A 15575-nucleotide genomic window follows, 5' to 3' on the forward strand; every position below is an offset into this window, starting at 1 on the left:
CATTTCACAGTGTCATCATTTTTGGTTGAAATGGGTGATTCGTCATATATCTTTGCAGGACTATGGAGCTCTGCAATGACACATCTAGAAGGCAGTGTTACGTCATGCTCAGTTTCATTTCTCACCCATATAGGTAACCTATGAGGATGCTTCTTGGGCAAAGTGACAAGACAGCACTCCACAAAAATTCCCCCTGGTAAGGTGGATGTCGTTGGCTGTTCAACAATGGCACATTCACCAGCACTGCTGGATCTGACACAGCCTTCAAGGAGGACCCTCCCTTGAGCTGGTACTACGTGTTGCACCTTGCCCTTAAGAGTTACAAAGCCATCGTTTCCGGCTAGGTTTATCTCTCTCCTGACCTTGAGTGTACGGAGGATCTGCCTGTAGCCATAGACCGACGACAAATCATTGGGATCTTTACCTTGACAATATTCGTCGTACAGAACATCAAGTGCATTTGTCCCAATCAGCACAGGCAAGTCACAGTTAGAGCGTAAGTCAGGTACTACTAAAGCAAGGCTAGAAACCTCAGGCTCAGTTTCAATAAAGCTTTTTGGAAACTTAAGGCTGATGGGTATGTATCCCAAGTAAGGAACATTTTGGCCACTAGCAGCCTCAACATCCAGGCCACTGATAGGCTGAATGGGATGTTCTGAAAGATTGGTGTTGTAAAATGAAGCGGACACTGTGGTCACTTGAGACCCAGTGTCAAGGAGACAACTGCAATTGACTCCCGACACGGTAACATTTGCTGTACATTTCTGTCCTACAAGTCCCTTGGGTAACCTAATCTGGGGTCGTGCTGCACGAGAGAGAGAAGATACTTTGCTCTGAGGTTCCGGTTTGGGACGTTCATGATTACTTTCAGTTCCTGGTAGTCCCTCCCCAGAAACTGATTTTAGTTTAAAGCTGACATATTCTGTTCCTCCCAGACTTGTAGTTTTTGGTTGAACTCCTTACGTTTCATTTCAACTAGTTCAGGGTTTGGTTCATTGCTGCAAGAGGGAGCAATATGACCATCCTCGCCGCACCTGAAGCAGTACCATGGGCGTGGCTTCTTAGTGGGCTTAGTCTCACTTGGGTCAGATTTCTCTTTAGGAAGAATCTTGAACTTAGGTTTGGTTTTCTTATTTGGCTTGTCAGAGTTCTGGCTTGAACTGTCAATAGCTGATGCTTTCAGTGAAGCCACTTGGGCTTGTAGCTTTGCAAGTTTCCTTTCTAACTTATGTGCATCAAAAGGCACTAGCCTATCATTAACAGCTGATACGTCTGTATCATCAGTGACATACTCTCCTACTTCAAGGGAGTTCAAATGTGCCTTAGGTTTAGAAATGCCTAAGTGCTGTTTCATTCGGCTGGACTTTGCCGCTTGCCGGTCCTCCTCAGTACGTAGCATGAGGAGCAACTCTGGAAATGAAGGTGGCTTGTCCTTCTTCTGCTCAAGCTGCAAGGTTGTGATCAAGCTGTTGTTCCAGCAACCTCTACAAAACTGTTTAAGCAGTTGGCGATCTGAATCATTTGTAGTGATGCCACCTCTTTTAATGACTTTACTCAGGGTTATCTGCAACCGCTGTAAATAGGCAGAAGGCTTTTCACCTGAGTTCTGGTTTGTGCTCAGGAATTTGGCAAAAAGCTCATCCCCATCATCAACAGTACCATACGCTGAGTCAAGAAGGCTGAGATAGTCATGGGGAGAAGCGTTAGGACCAAGGTGCTTTACAATGTTAGCAGCTGGTGGAAGAAGGCTCTCAACTATTTTCCTTACCATATGTTTGTCAGATATGGTACAATCTATGAGGTGGAATTCAACATTGTTGCGCCACGTATCATAATCAGCTTCGAAAGTAGAGCAAGGGGTTTTCCCCGAGAAGGGCCTGAGCTTTGCATGACCTTGAGAAGGCATTTCATTGTTCTTAATGACATGCTCAACTACTACTCTCTGTACTTCAGGTGTAGTGAGCTGTTCAGGTGGTAAGTAGATAGTGGTTTTTCTGTGCGAGGGAGTCACTTCTACACTTGGAGAGGATGAGTGAGAGTCATGCTCAGGCAAGTGGGTTAAATCACTGCCCAGTTTAAGAGGACTTTGATGCTCTATGATGGCTGGCTCATCTTGGTCTGTGTCACTAGTGAGCTGCAGATTCTGATTAGGCACTGTTACATTTGGTCCAACTGCGGGATCACTCTCAGTGGACTTCTTCATTCTGGCCAGCTCATCTAGTAAAACCTTCTCAAAATCTGCACCACTCAGTTTAGCAAGCCCTTTCAGTTCAGTTAGGTAAGAATGGGTTAAACATGAACCCCTGTCTGCAGCATACAGCGCAGACAGAAGCTGGATATGATGGACAACACTTGGGTTACGGCTTTGTCTTTTGCAAGGCAAGCTATCCTTAAGGAACTGGACTGGTTCACCTGATTGGAACTCCACAATGGCTGTGTTTTTAAACTGTGCCTCTGTGCTAGTTACTTTGATTACTCTTCCAATAGAACCAAACTGCCCTAAGTAATCAATAACCTCATTGTCAACCTCATCGCCTGTTAACCCTCCTACTAGGACAGAGTTAGGTACTTTGACACCTTCACTTTGGATTACATCCATGTTGTCTTATTGCTCCAACCCAGAATGTCATGGACAATTGTAATGATTTGACCCAAAAGGCATGAAAGCACCAGTTGCTCAACTTCCAAAATAAAAGGAATTAAACCTCCTGGCTGGCTCGCCACGTTTTGTGTAGCGCCTCTACTCAGGACCAGTACACTCTCACTTCAAATAGAGACCCTAGACATCTTACTAGGTTCAGGAGGAGGTTTTGTTTTGGAGACTCACAAAAGGAGTTGGCTTGGAAGTGAATAACTGGGACCTTTATTGCCTCAGTACCATTTATACACATATACAACACAATAACCCAAATTGCACACTAATAGTGCATTTTTAAAGGTGAATACATGTAAAACAAAACAAAATAAAGACATTTAAATGGAAGATTTATACTGAACAGTATCAGAGCTCTTGGGAATGAATGAAACAGATTAAAGTGTTCCTGTTGTGAAGTTTGAATTGTCCAGTCTGAATTGTCCTTTAAAGTCGTTGAAAACCCAAACAGGTGTACTGTAGGGGAATTGTCAGTGTGCAAACCCTATTATCCGGGTAGGAAAAGTAGTGCATAGGGCTTATCTGTAATCCAGGGTTGCTTGAATCAGTTTCTCAGGCAAATCCCACAATCCGATCACATGGCTGGCCACACCATTTCACGATCATCCAGGATCTCATTTGGGCTGTTCTCGCCGTCAGTGGTTCTCCAGAATTCTTCTAGTAGTTCAAAAAAAACCAATCTACACAAACAGTGCAGAACAATCAATTTCTTTTCCCACTTTGTGTTCTTAACATGAGCTCATTAACTTCTTTTCCAAATGTATTAATCACAAATGGCATTCCCTTTAGCTTTACCAAGTTACAAGAGTTACAGTAACTTGTTTGTACCAGTATCAACAATTTTATCAAAATTATATCACAACAAGGAACATCAGCAGCTTAAACTGTAATGTAAACAGTCATAGCAATGAAAGTGACATTCATCCTTAAGGCTTACAAGAAAATGTAACTTAATTCAGTGCAAATACTATTAAACTTGAAATATGCTCATATCTATTAAGACATAAGCATTCTAATATAAACAGAGCTATTGCTTCTACTTGAATACCTCCCCGATCGGAATATGGCTTCAGCGGGGTGGGGTGGCTAACAGCTATTAGCAGCTAGCATCGCATCTAGCATCGGCATCGTTTAGCTCAAAGCATTCAACACTTATAACACACTGTAAAGAACAACAGGAGAAGTGAAACAACACGCCAGATTCTCATAGCTCCCGATTGGTTTTTGTTCAAAGGTTTCTGAGCTGAATCGGCTAGTGAAATACATTATCTAACTTAACAGGTAGCTAACGAAAGCACGTGACTCACCGGGATTTTCAGACACAAATAACGTGACAGACGTTATTCCCTTTGTGGTCAGAGTTCGGGGCCTAATAAAAGAGTACCTTATTAGCATTTATACGTAAAACAATCTGGTCTCATTAACCGGGTTGCAGTATTGCATACCAAGATACTTTTTCCATGCGCTCCGACACGTACTTGACCGCCATCAGAGGGAAGATCTCACAGGAAGAGAGAGGTAATACTTCCTGTGCACTAGACGCAAGGTCATCAGAACACAAGACTGCATCACAGCGCCCCCTTGTGACAATAACAGGCTATAGCCTTAGATTACAAAAAGGGATTTTGAAGCCCTGTATTTCACATGGGTTACAGAACCTACACACAGAAGCGAGTGTTAACACTACACTGAACAATCACAAAAGCAAACTTAGACTTAGCCGGGGCTTTCCAAACTCGGGGCATTCAACGTTCCAGCGATGAGCTGCTCCGAGCCTCAACCATAAATAGCGGCCAGGGAAAACAGGAACTAATTAGCTGCAGGTGCCGATCATCAGCGCAGATGCGTCGGCCAAAAGCGGGAGCCCAGTAATGAGTTCTGCCCAGGCAGACAGAGGAGAGCGAGCGACATGGAAAACAACAAAAACAACACTGTGGGCCAATGTGAGCCAGCTGGCGAGACAGGGGACCAACATTATATACATTATATTCTTAGTTAACAAACTTAACAAACCTGTTTTGTTTTTTTTTGCTTTTGTCTGGAATGCGCTAACTCGGGAGCAGTGTTGGCCAAATTACTTGAAAAAAGTAATCAGTACCTAATTACTGATTACTTCCCTCAAAAAGTAATCCCGTTACTTTACTGATTACTTATTTTCAAAACTAATTAGTTACTTAGTTACTTTTTAAAAACATGATTTACAACCTGAATTGGTGATCTTTCTGCCCAATTCTACTTTTTCTGCATAATCCATCATATAAAATGCATCAAGCAAACATTAAATTATTTGCACCATTCTCTGACTGGAAGAAATTTGTTTAACATTTAAACCTGTTTTCTGCACATTCCAGCACTTAAAATAAAAACATTTTTTGTGTTTACACTCACTCTTTCAAATAAATGCAAGTGAAACACAGAAAATAAATAAAGTCAAAGACTCAGCGGTCCTGTTGCTCTATTTTCACCTGTAAAGCAGGAGTGGGGTAGGCGGAGGTTTACCCTGGTGCAGGTGTGCTGCGGTCAGTTGAAGAATCCGCGAGTTTCTCTGTGAGTTTCCCATTACGTCGTAGCTACTCGGTGCTTGCTCGGAAGTTTAGGGGTTTTTTTCGCTGTAAAAAGAAGTTTTCTTCCCACGCACAGCGGACACTAATGTTTTTGTCACTTTTTATGGAATCAAACTCAAAGTAAGGTCAGTACTTCCACGCTTTAAACGCTGCACGCTCATACTCTCTCCTGCACTCGATATATGATCCATTCTTGATCTGCACACAGCTGTTGTCACGAACGTGGCACTCGCTTACATCATTGTCATGAGACACTCACAAAAAAATCACGGTTTTAGTAATGCAGTAACGCAGCATGCTTACGGGAAAGTAACGGTAATCTAATTACCTCATCACATCCATGATGGCGGCGCGTGAACAACGCGAGGCTCAGTGTCTCTCCAGAATCTGCTATTTAGCAGTTTTTTATCTACTTTTAACCGGATTATTCGTCCAGAATTGCTGTGCGTTCCTGACCTACAGCAGACAAGAGCTTCTGGACATCTGGACTCATAACTCCAACAGTTTTATCGCCGATCTCCGACTCATCCCAGAGATCTCCAGAACACCGGAGGCTGCCCACTCTACCCGGCCGGGCGGAAGTGCACGCAGACGGCGCCGAGATCGTAAACAAAGGCGAGGTAGGCGCGGAGGGCTACGGGCTAAGCTAAAGCTAACACCACACCGGCTGCCTTTACCCAGTATTTTCCTCGCCAATGTCCGTTCTCTGGCAAACAAAATGGATGAGATACGGCTCTCCATCACTAACAACAGACGGATTATGGACTCAAATGTCATGTTTTTCACCGAAACATGGTTGAACAACAGCTGCCCGGACAATGCTATCGAGTTAGCAGGACGCCACACACACCGAGCCGACAGGCTAGCAGATGACTCCGGCAAGACCAGAGGTGGAGGTTTGTGCATTTATATTAACAATGCTTGGTGCATGAACTCCACTACTACTGAGAGTCACTGCTCACCTAATGCGGAGTTTTTAATGGTCAAATGCAGACCTTATTATCTCCCCAGAGAACTCACTTCGATCATACTCACTGCCGTGTATATACCCCCCGACGCTAATGCTAGGTTGGCCATGAAAGAACTTTCTGCAGCCATTAACAAACACCAGAATAAACACCCCGAGGCTGCTTTTATTGTTGCTGGCGACTTCAACCACACCAACTTAAAGACAGTCCTCCCCAGATTCCACCAACATGTCTCCTGCCACACCAGAGGAGACAAGACTTTAGACCATGTGTATTCCAACCTGGCTGGAGCCTACAAAGCCACACCCCTCCCCCACATTGGACAATCGGACCATCTCTCCCTGTTCCTTACACCTAGGTATTCACCACTCATCCAACGTGTGAAACCTGCTGTGAGGACAATTAAAGTGTGGCCAGAGGGGACAGACGCAGTGCTCCAGGACAGATTTAAAAACACAGACTGGAATATGTTCACCCACACAGACCTGGACCAGTACGCCTCATCTGTACTGGATTACATCTCCGAAACCACAGACAGTGTCACCACCCAGAAACGGATCACCATGTACCCCAGCTCCCCCGCTGACCCCAGTAGGCACCCCCATACTCCGCGACCCGCCAGGGAAAGGGGGCCCAGGCCCATCCAGACCGGGCCCAGTGCAGCAGCGCCGCCCGGCCCCACAGAGCCCGGGACAGTCCACCCAACCCCACCACAGAGAAAACTGCACCCACCCCACCATCCACTCATCTTCCAGACTACATAAGACAATAAACACCCAGGCTGAGATCTTCCTCCACCTCTCCTGTATCTCCCCCTCCTGCAGAGGGAGCTCCTGAGGAGAGGAAAGCTCCTGCAAGATGTGACAATCTCCCCCACCAGTTGAAGAGCCCCCCAGGTGGCTCGACGCACCGGCGGCACCCTGCTCCAGGGCTGGGCCCCCATGCACCCACCCGCCCACAACCCCGGCAACACACCAACCAGGACCCAAGCCCCCGAGGCCCGGTCCGGGTCCCAGCCCAGAGACGGAGCGCCCCCAGAACCTCACGCCCATCCCGGACCCACCCAGGGGCAGCCAGGCTACCAGGTCAGTAACCCACGTCCGTCAGCACAGACCCTCCCCTAGCCCCGCTGCACGCAGCCGCGAGGAAACAGTCACCTGAGAGCCAACAGAGCCCCTAACCGGACATGACCGCTACCTGGGTTGAGCCCCCCAAGGAAGATGCCTCCGGGGAACCCCCCGACGCCCTAAGCCTGTCCCTACCCCCACACCAATCACAACAGTGAAGGCGGGACCAAACTATGACCCCCCACCCCCACTAGGTGATGGAGCTGATCAAAGGAGCCCAGAGCAATTGATCTGATGTGGTGGCAGAGGCTGTATCAAGACTAATGTAATCTAATAGATAATTTCTATATTGGTTAGAATTAAGATTATTTTTATTTTTCCAGTTCATGAGGACTGTTTTCTTGGCTATGCATAGGGCAGTGAAAACCATATGGGCGATATTCTTTTCTGAAGTGACATTATCTAAGCTGCCCAACAAACACACTAAGGGGGAAGTTGGAATGTTACATTTCAGACACTTCGATAAGTCTTCACATTCCTCGCGCCAAAACTTCTGAACTGGTGGACAGAACCAAAGAGCGTGGATATAATTGTCCGGTGAATTGGTTTGGCAGTGTGAGCAGTTGTTGGTAGACGAAAAGCCCATCTTGAACATCCGATGACCTGTATAGTGCACTCTATGTAATATTTTGTATTGAATTAATTGAAGACTGGGATTTCTAATTAGATGAAAGGTTTTTAAGCAAATCTGAGACCAGAAGTTTAGGTCTAAGTTAACTGATAAATCCGCTTCCCATTTTGCAATAGGAAGTGATATTGATTCATCTGTTTTAGAAAGCATTCTGTATATTTTGGATAGTAATTTGGGGGGTTTAAGAGTAAGAAATTGAACCACACTTGGTGGTGTTTGTAGTTCAACTTGACCCGGTTTAAATTTCTTTTTTACTATGGATTTAATTTGTTGATATTCTAAAAATCTTTTCTTGTTGATCCCATATTGTGTAACTAGTCCGTCAAATGAAATAAATGCTGTTCCTTCTAGTATATGTTCTAAATATTTGATTCCTTTATCACTCCAATCTGAAAAGTTTATCATATTATTGTTTTGTAATATGTCAGGGTTGTTCCAGATAGGTGTACGTTTGCATGGGATTAATGAAGACGCCGTCAATTTTAGAAACTCCCACCATGCTGTCAGAGAAGAGCTGATGTTGATGCTTTTAAAGCATTCATGTCGTTGGATGTTTGAGCTGATAAATGGTAGGTCTGAGATCTCTAGATTATTGCAGAGTGCTTGTTCTACATCTAGCCAAGGTTCATCTAAGAGGGTGTGTTTTAGCCATCCTGAGATAAACTGAAGCCTGTTGGCTAAGAAGTAGTGCTGAAAGTTAGGCAGTTCTAGTCCTCCTTTATCCTTGGTCTTTTGTAGTGTTTTTAAGCTTATACGTGGGGGTTTATTTTTCCAAAGGAATTTGGACATACATGAATCTAGAGATCTGAACCAATCTTGTGGCGGTTTAGTTGGGATCATTGAGAATAAATAATTTATTTTTGGTAAGACCATCATTTTTATAGCGGCAACCCTTCCCATGAGTGATATGGGTAGACATTTCCATCTAGCCAGATCATCTTCTACCTTCTTTAAAAGTGGGATATGGTTTAATTTAGTTAGATCTGCAAGCTTGGGAGAAACATTAATACCTAAATATTTTATATTTCCCGATTGCAGTGGTGTAGAAGAGGAATTATGGAAGAAGCAATTAATCGGTAGGACTGTAGATTTTGACCAGTTAATTGAGTAATCTGATATTCTTGCAAAAGAGTTTATCAATTCAATCACCCCAGAGATATTGGTTTGTGAATTTTGGAGAAAGAGTAACACATCATCCGCATAAAGGCTGATTTTATGTTCCACGTTCTTGCATTTTATGCCCTTAATTACTGAATTCTGTCTAATTGCTGCTGCTAGTGGTTCAATAAAAATTGCAAATAGTGAAGGGGAGAGTGGGCATCCCTGCCTGGTGCCCCTCAAGAGACAGAAGCTGGAGGATGTCTGGTCATTTGTTCTAACACAAGCTGTTGGGGAATTATATAATATTTTTAACCAGTTTATGAAAGAGGATCCAAAACCAAATTTGTGTAAAGTTGCAAATAGAAATTTCCAGTTAACTCTGTCAAATGCTTTTTCTGCGTCTAAAGAGAATATTGTAGTTTCTAGGTTTTTACTGTATGAGTAGTCTATCAAATTAAGTAATCTACGTGTATTTGTTGATGAGTGCCTACCTTTTATGAAACCAGTTTGGTCAGGATGAATTAAGAGGGGGGTTATTTTCTCCAGTCTCTTTGAGAGAGCTTTGCAGATTATATTAAGGTCTACATTTATAAGGGATATTGGACGTTAGCTTGAGGGATATACAGGGTCTTTGCCTGGTTTTAGCAGGAGATTAATGTTTGCAGAATTCATATTTGATGGAAGTCTGCCCTTTTCTTTAATTTCCAACAACGTTCTGTAGAAAACTGGTGCTAGAATCGACCAGAATTCTTTGTAGAATTCTGCAGGAAAGCCATCTGGACCTGGAGCCTTATTATTGTGCATACTTATCAGGGCTTCCTGGAGTTCACCTGGTGTCAGTGGTGAATCCAGTGCCATTGCTTGAGTGTCCAATAATTTTGGAAGAGTTGTGTTGTCCAAAAACTGATCAATTTCTTTTTTAGATGGGTTTATTTGTGGTGAATACAACGTTTTATAGAAATCCCTGAAAATGTTGTTTATTTGTATCGGTTCATATAATGTGTTCCCAGATGAATCTTGAACAGCACATATAGTTGTTTTTTCTTTATTTATTTTTAGCTGGTTTGCTAGAAATTGACCGGATTTATTACCATGTTCATAATTTTGTAGGCGTAGTCTTTGTACTAAGAATTTTGTTTTTTTATCAATTATCTCATTTAATTCTAGTTTTGTTTTGCGTATTTTGTTCAATGTTTCCTGATCTTGGTGGGACGCGTAGGCTTCTTCTAGTGATTTGATGTTTTTTTCTAATTCCTGATGTCTCCTTCCTCAACGAGCTCAACAACTTTTATGCTCGTTTTGAGCGAGGGAACCCCACAACCACAACCAAAGCAGACGTGACGCCAGACCACCAACCTCTGACTCTCTCCCCCACCGATGTAGGAGCGGTGCTGAGCAGGATCAATGTCCACAAGGCTGCAGGTCCCGATGGCATCCCCGGGCGTGTTCTCAGAGCGTGTTCTGAGGAGCTTGCAGGAGTGCTGACAGACATATTCAACCTGTCCTTGGTCCACGCTGTGGTACCGGCCTGCTTCAAATCCACCTCCATCGTCCCGATACCCAAAAACTCCAACCCATCTTGCCTCAGTGACTACCGCCCAGTAGCACTCACCCCCATCATCACTAAGTGCTTAGAGCAGCTGGTCCTAGCACACTTCAAATCCTCTCTCCCCCCACCCTGGACCCCCACCAATTCGCATACCGCCAGAACAGGAGCACAGAGGATGCAGTCTCCATCGCACTGCACTCTGTCCTCTCACACCTGGACAACAACAACACCTACGCCAGAATGCTGTTTATAGACTTCAGTTCAGCATTCAATACAATCCACCCCTCACAACTCATCAGGAAACTGACAGACCTGGGCATCAGTTCCCTCATCTGCAAATGGTTACTGGACTTCCTGACCAACCGCCCCCAACATGTCCGGCTGGATAACCGCTGCTCATCTACCATCACAATGAACACCGGTGTACCACAAGGCTGTGTGATGAGCCCTTTCCTCTACTCCCTCTTCACCCACGACTGCAGACCTGCTGATGGTTCCAACACCATCATTAAGTTTGCAGATGACACCACGGTGATTGGCCTCATCAGTGACAACGATGAGGCCGCCTACAGGGAGGAGGTGGATCATCTGGCTGAGTGGTGCGACACAAACAACCTGCTGCTTAACACCGAGAAGACCAAGGAGCTCATCGTGGACTACAGGAGGAATGCTGACCCACATCCACCCATCCACATTAAGGGGACGGCTGTGGAGCGTGTGAGCAGCTTCAAGTTCCTGGGAGTCCACATCTCCGAGGATCTCACCTGGACGACCAACTGCTCCAAGCTGGTCAAGAAGGCTCACCAGCGCCTCTTCTTCTTGAGGACTCTGAGGAAGAACCACCTGTCCTCAGACATCCTGGTGAACTTCTATCGCTGCACCATCGAGAGCATCCTGACCAACTGTATAACAGTCTGGTACGGGAACTGCTCTGCCTCGGACCGGAAGGCGTTGCAGAGGGTCGTGAAAACTGCCCAGCGCATCGCCGGAGCACCACTTCCTGCCATAAAAGACATCTACAGGAAGCGGTGTCTGAAAAGGGCTGGGAAAATCATCAGAGACCCCAGTCACCCATCACATGGACTCTTCACCCTCCTGCCCTCTGGGAGGCGCTACAGGAGCCTCCGGACTAAGACCACCAGGTACCGGAACAGCTTCTTCCCCACAGCTGTCAGACTCCTGAACTCTGCCTCCTGACATCTGACCCACGTTAACTCATGGACTGAACATACACACACACACACAATGGACAACTGTACCCTCAAACACACAATAATAACATGGAGTGAACCACCACTCACAACCACTAGCACTTTATATAGCCTCTGTAGAAATTATCCACACCCTCACTTACCTTAACTGCACTACTGTATAGCCCTGTGTAAACAATCATTCTGTACATACGATAATTTTTAACCCTACAACTGTTTACAACTTGCATAGTTCCCATTTCTGTATAGCTGTATATCTCAGATTCCTGTAAAGTTATTTATTTCATATTCTGTATAGTTTTTCATATTTATATCCTGTCCATATCCTGTCCATATCCTGTACATAGCTTGTACTCACTACAGCCTGTACATACTTATAGTTATAGAATATTCACAACATACTTCATACCGTGTACATTATAACATAATAGACCCATTTCTGTAATATACTTACATATCTATGTTATTGCTAATATATATTGTAATATATCTATATCACTAAGCACTTCTGGATGGATGCAAACTGCATTTCGTTGCCCTGTACCTGTGCATGTGCAATGACAATAAAGTTGAATTCTATTCTATTCTATTCTATTTTTTGCAATAGTAATCCCTTACTTTATGCGTTACTTGAAAAAAGTAATCGGATTACAGTACTGCCCATCTCTGCTCGGGAGTGACCTCAGGTATCTGGAACACGGCATTATTACTTTTTACATTAAATGGTTTGATTTGACCTGATGAAGAGGTTGTAAAGTCCGGTTTATGCTAATGGATGTCAATACAACCATGCAAATTATTATTGGACTAAAACATCTGTGATGAAAAATAACAAGCCAACATTTTCCTTCTGTTAACACCGAGCAAGCTTTGTGTTAACGCTTTCAGCACAGCCAGGATTTCTCTGTTATCTGGATTCACTTACCCTAACACTGCCGATCAGAGGCCTGTACTACGAAGCGGGATTTTGGGTTATCCAGGTCACATCAGGGTTAACCCATGCTGCACACCTAACCTGCTCTGGAGCAGGTTAAGATCCAGATTACAGATCAAAAGTGTCATTCTGGTGGAACCAGCTCCTCAATAAAGGAAGTCTGGATGAGCTCACTGTTTAACCTCTGATCCTATGAGTATTACCCAGCAGGCACTGCAGAGTTCAGATGAAGCCGATCTGTGAGACTCAGCCAGCACTAACTGCGTCTGTTATCCAGGTGGCTACCCTGCCTCCTCTGATAAAATCTGGGAACCCGAGTAGCATTAAAGGTCCGATACCGGCCGCACCAGTGCTCCTGCTCTGCTGTCACAGACACTAGTCTTTTGGCTGAATGAACGCTGGCGCATCTGGCTGCCGCTGCTCACCGATTTATTCTCGTTGTTATTTGTTTTTATTTTGTTTTAAAGTTATTGACGACAACTTGACTGAAGTATTTTAAGCGTATTTAAAGCACAATCCTGTTTTGACTTGCTTTTGCAATATTTGCGGGTTTTTACTGCTCGCACTCCAGCTGCCTGCTCGGTCTTTTACCCTCATGGCCTTTTCCAACTGTCTACATTCAGCGGCAGCCCTGATCAAGATGTGGATCCACAGGGTGTCTGTGTGATCCGTGCTCACCTGGGTTGTTTTCGTTCCATCGCTCGTCACCCAGCGACAGCTCTACTTCAGTACTCTGAACTTCTGCAACTCCGCTTCCTAACTCTCTACCTGTGGCGCTTTACTTTCTTAATTGCCCCTTGGAGATAAATTAAGCCTTTCTGATTCTGATTTAACTCTATCCAGACATCGCTTTCAAGCCCCGCCACACGTACATTCACCGAGGGCTTCAGCGAAACTTCAATACCAATGACACTAACTCAATAGTGTCCAGTCCATCTGGTCCAAAACTCGTCGTCATCCCCGGAAAACTGACCGGACTGTTGACCACAATGTGCTGGCACACCTTGTTAGGTCGGCTAAGCCTGGCATCGTAATTCCAGCATCAACTTCTGTCTTTTAAACATTCGCTCTTACCGGTAAGGGACATCTTGTCCAGGATCTCCTCTCTTGGACTTTCTTTGCTTGACTGAAACGTGGAAACAGCCTAATGATTTTGTTTCACTTAATGACTCTACTCCATCTGAATTTGTTTACATCTGTCAATCTCGCAACTCTGGGAGGGGCGGCGGCCTCGTGATAATTCACCACAAGCACTGGAAAGTTCTCCCTGTCTCTTCCCCACCCTTCCACTCATTTGAATACATCGCAGTACAGCTCCTTGTATATACTCCCACCACCTAAGCCAAATAAGGAATTTTTAAATGACTTTGCTGCTGAAGGCTTTTCAGGGAGTTTTTAGGACATCCTGATAATAATGAATTGCAGTCGTCCAGCCTGGAAGTAATAAATGCATGAACTAGTTTTTCAGCGTCACTCTGAGACAGGATATTTCTAACTTTAGAGATGTATGAGGTATACAAGTAAAACACAGAGGTGGTGGTGTGAGCTTTCTTTTCTTTTCTTTTCTGTCATTATTCACATTGTAATTGGAGTGGTTATTCTGCCGGAGCTGACCGAGGGTGAGCTATGTTGGCAAAAGATAGGGGAAGTAATAATAAAATAAAAAAAAAGAAGAAGAAAAAGAATAGAATGAGAGAGAGAGAAAAAAGGGAGGGCTGATAACCCAATATTAGGTTTAGAGGGCTCCTTTGCAGATAACCCTAGATAAACTTTTTCATTTAATAAAGGAAGTCATAATTTAATAACTGCATTTTGTATTTACTCGGGTCACCTTTGTCTAAATAAAACTGTCCAATCGTAAGTGCTGACCATTGCTGTCTATGTGTCTCTGCAGATGGGAAGCTGAAAACCTGGGTGTATGGAGTAGCAGCAGGAGCATTTGTGCTGCTTGTCTTTATAATCTCCATGACATACTTAGCATGGTAAAGTAACACATCTGAAATATGTTCTGACTTCATCATCAATTTGATTTTTTTCCCTCATGATGTCAATAATGTACATTAAGTGATGTGATGGAGATCACCATGAAAGAAAGTCAAATTAAAATGTAGTTCACTAATTAGCAATTAGTGATTTTGTACTGTGTCTCATAAAGTTTAGGACTAAATGAAATAGAATCCTAAAAAATCAAAGTGGGACGAGTCACAGGGAGTCAAATCCGTAGCGGGTGAGCATTTTCAGTGTACTGTGAGTGTGCACTGTCATGATGAAGCACCCATCTGCTATTGCAGATTGGATGTTGCAAAAGAATCTGAACATCCTGCAACAATCTTACAACTTTTTTGATTATTTTTGATGTTGGGAATGTCACACATTGGCCAGTTTGGCGACCATAAGGACGAGTCAGTAAGGATTTTTCTTTTTTAAATAATGGCTCTGACATCATGTTCACTGATCAGATAGCAATTTGTTTTTAACAACCAATTGTCTACCTGATCACTGAGCCATACTAAGCTCAAAAGTCAGAGTCCGATCTATTGGTAAATGGTAAATGGCCTGTATTTGTATAGCACTTTACTTAGTCCCTATGGACCCCAAAGCGCTTTACACTACATTCACACACTGTTGACGACAAGCTACATTGTAGCCACAGCTGCCCTGGGGCGCACTGACAGAGGCGAGTCAGTGCGCCTATTAAATCAACGACACGTCAACAGACTTCTTAGATTTCGGTTTTCATGTAGAATGAAGTGTAACGCCTGTCTTCCATCTTGCATTGTCTATTTAAAGGCCATATTATGAAAAAAAAGCATCATCCAATAAAATGACATGGGATC

At 44.0% G+C, this 15575-nt stretch overlaps 1 protein-coding gene across 1 annotated transcript in view; it reads left to right on the plus strand.

Annotated features, from left to right (window-relative positions):
- LOC309698623 (thrombospondin type-1 domain-containing protein 7A-like) overlaps positions 1-15575 on the plus strand; it is a 180982-nt gene that overhangs the window by 161991 nt on the left and 3416 nt on the right. Inside the window, exon 26 of the mRNA XM_082521193.1 lies at positions 14633-14720. Within this exon, the coding sequence (XP_082377319.1) occupies positions 14633-14720 (88 nt within the window). The remainder of the gene's footprint in view (positions 1-14632; positions 14721-15575) is intronic.

Source organism: Aulonocara stuartgranti (assembly GCF_965226115.1).
Source record: "Aulonocara stuartgranti genome assembly, chromosome: 22".
Classification (NCBI taxonomy): Eukaryota; Metazoa; Chordata; class Actinopteri; order Cichliformes; family Cichlidae; genus Aulonocara; species Aulonocara stuartgranti.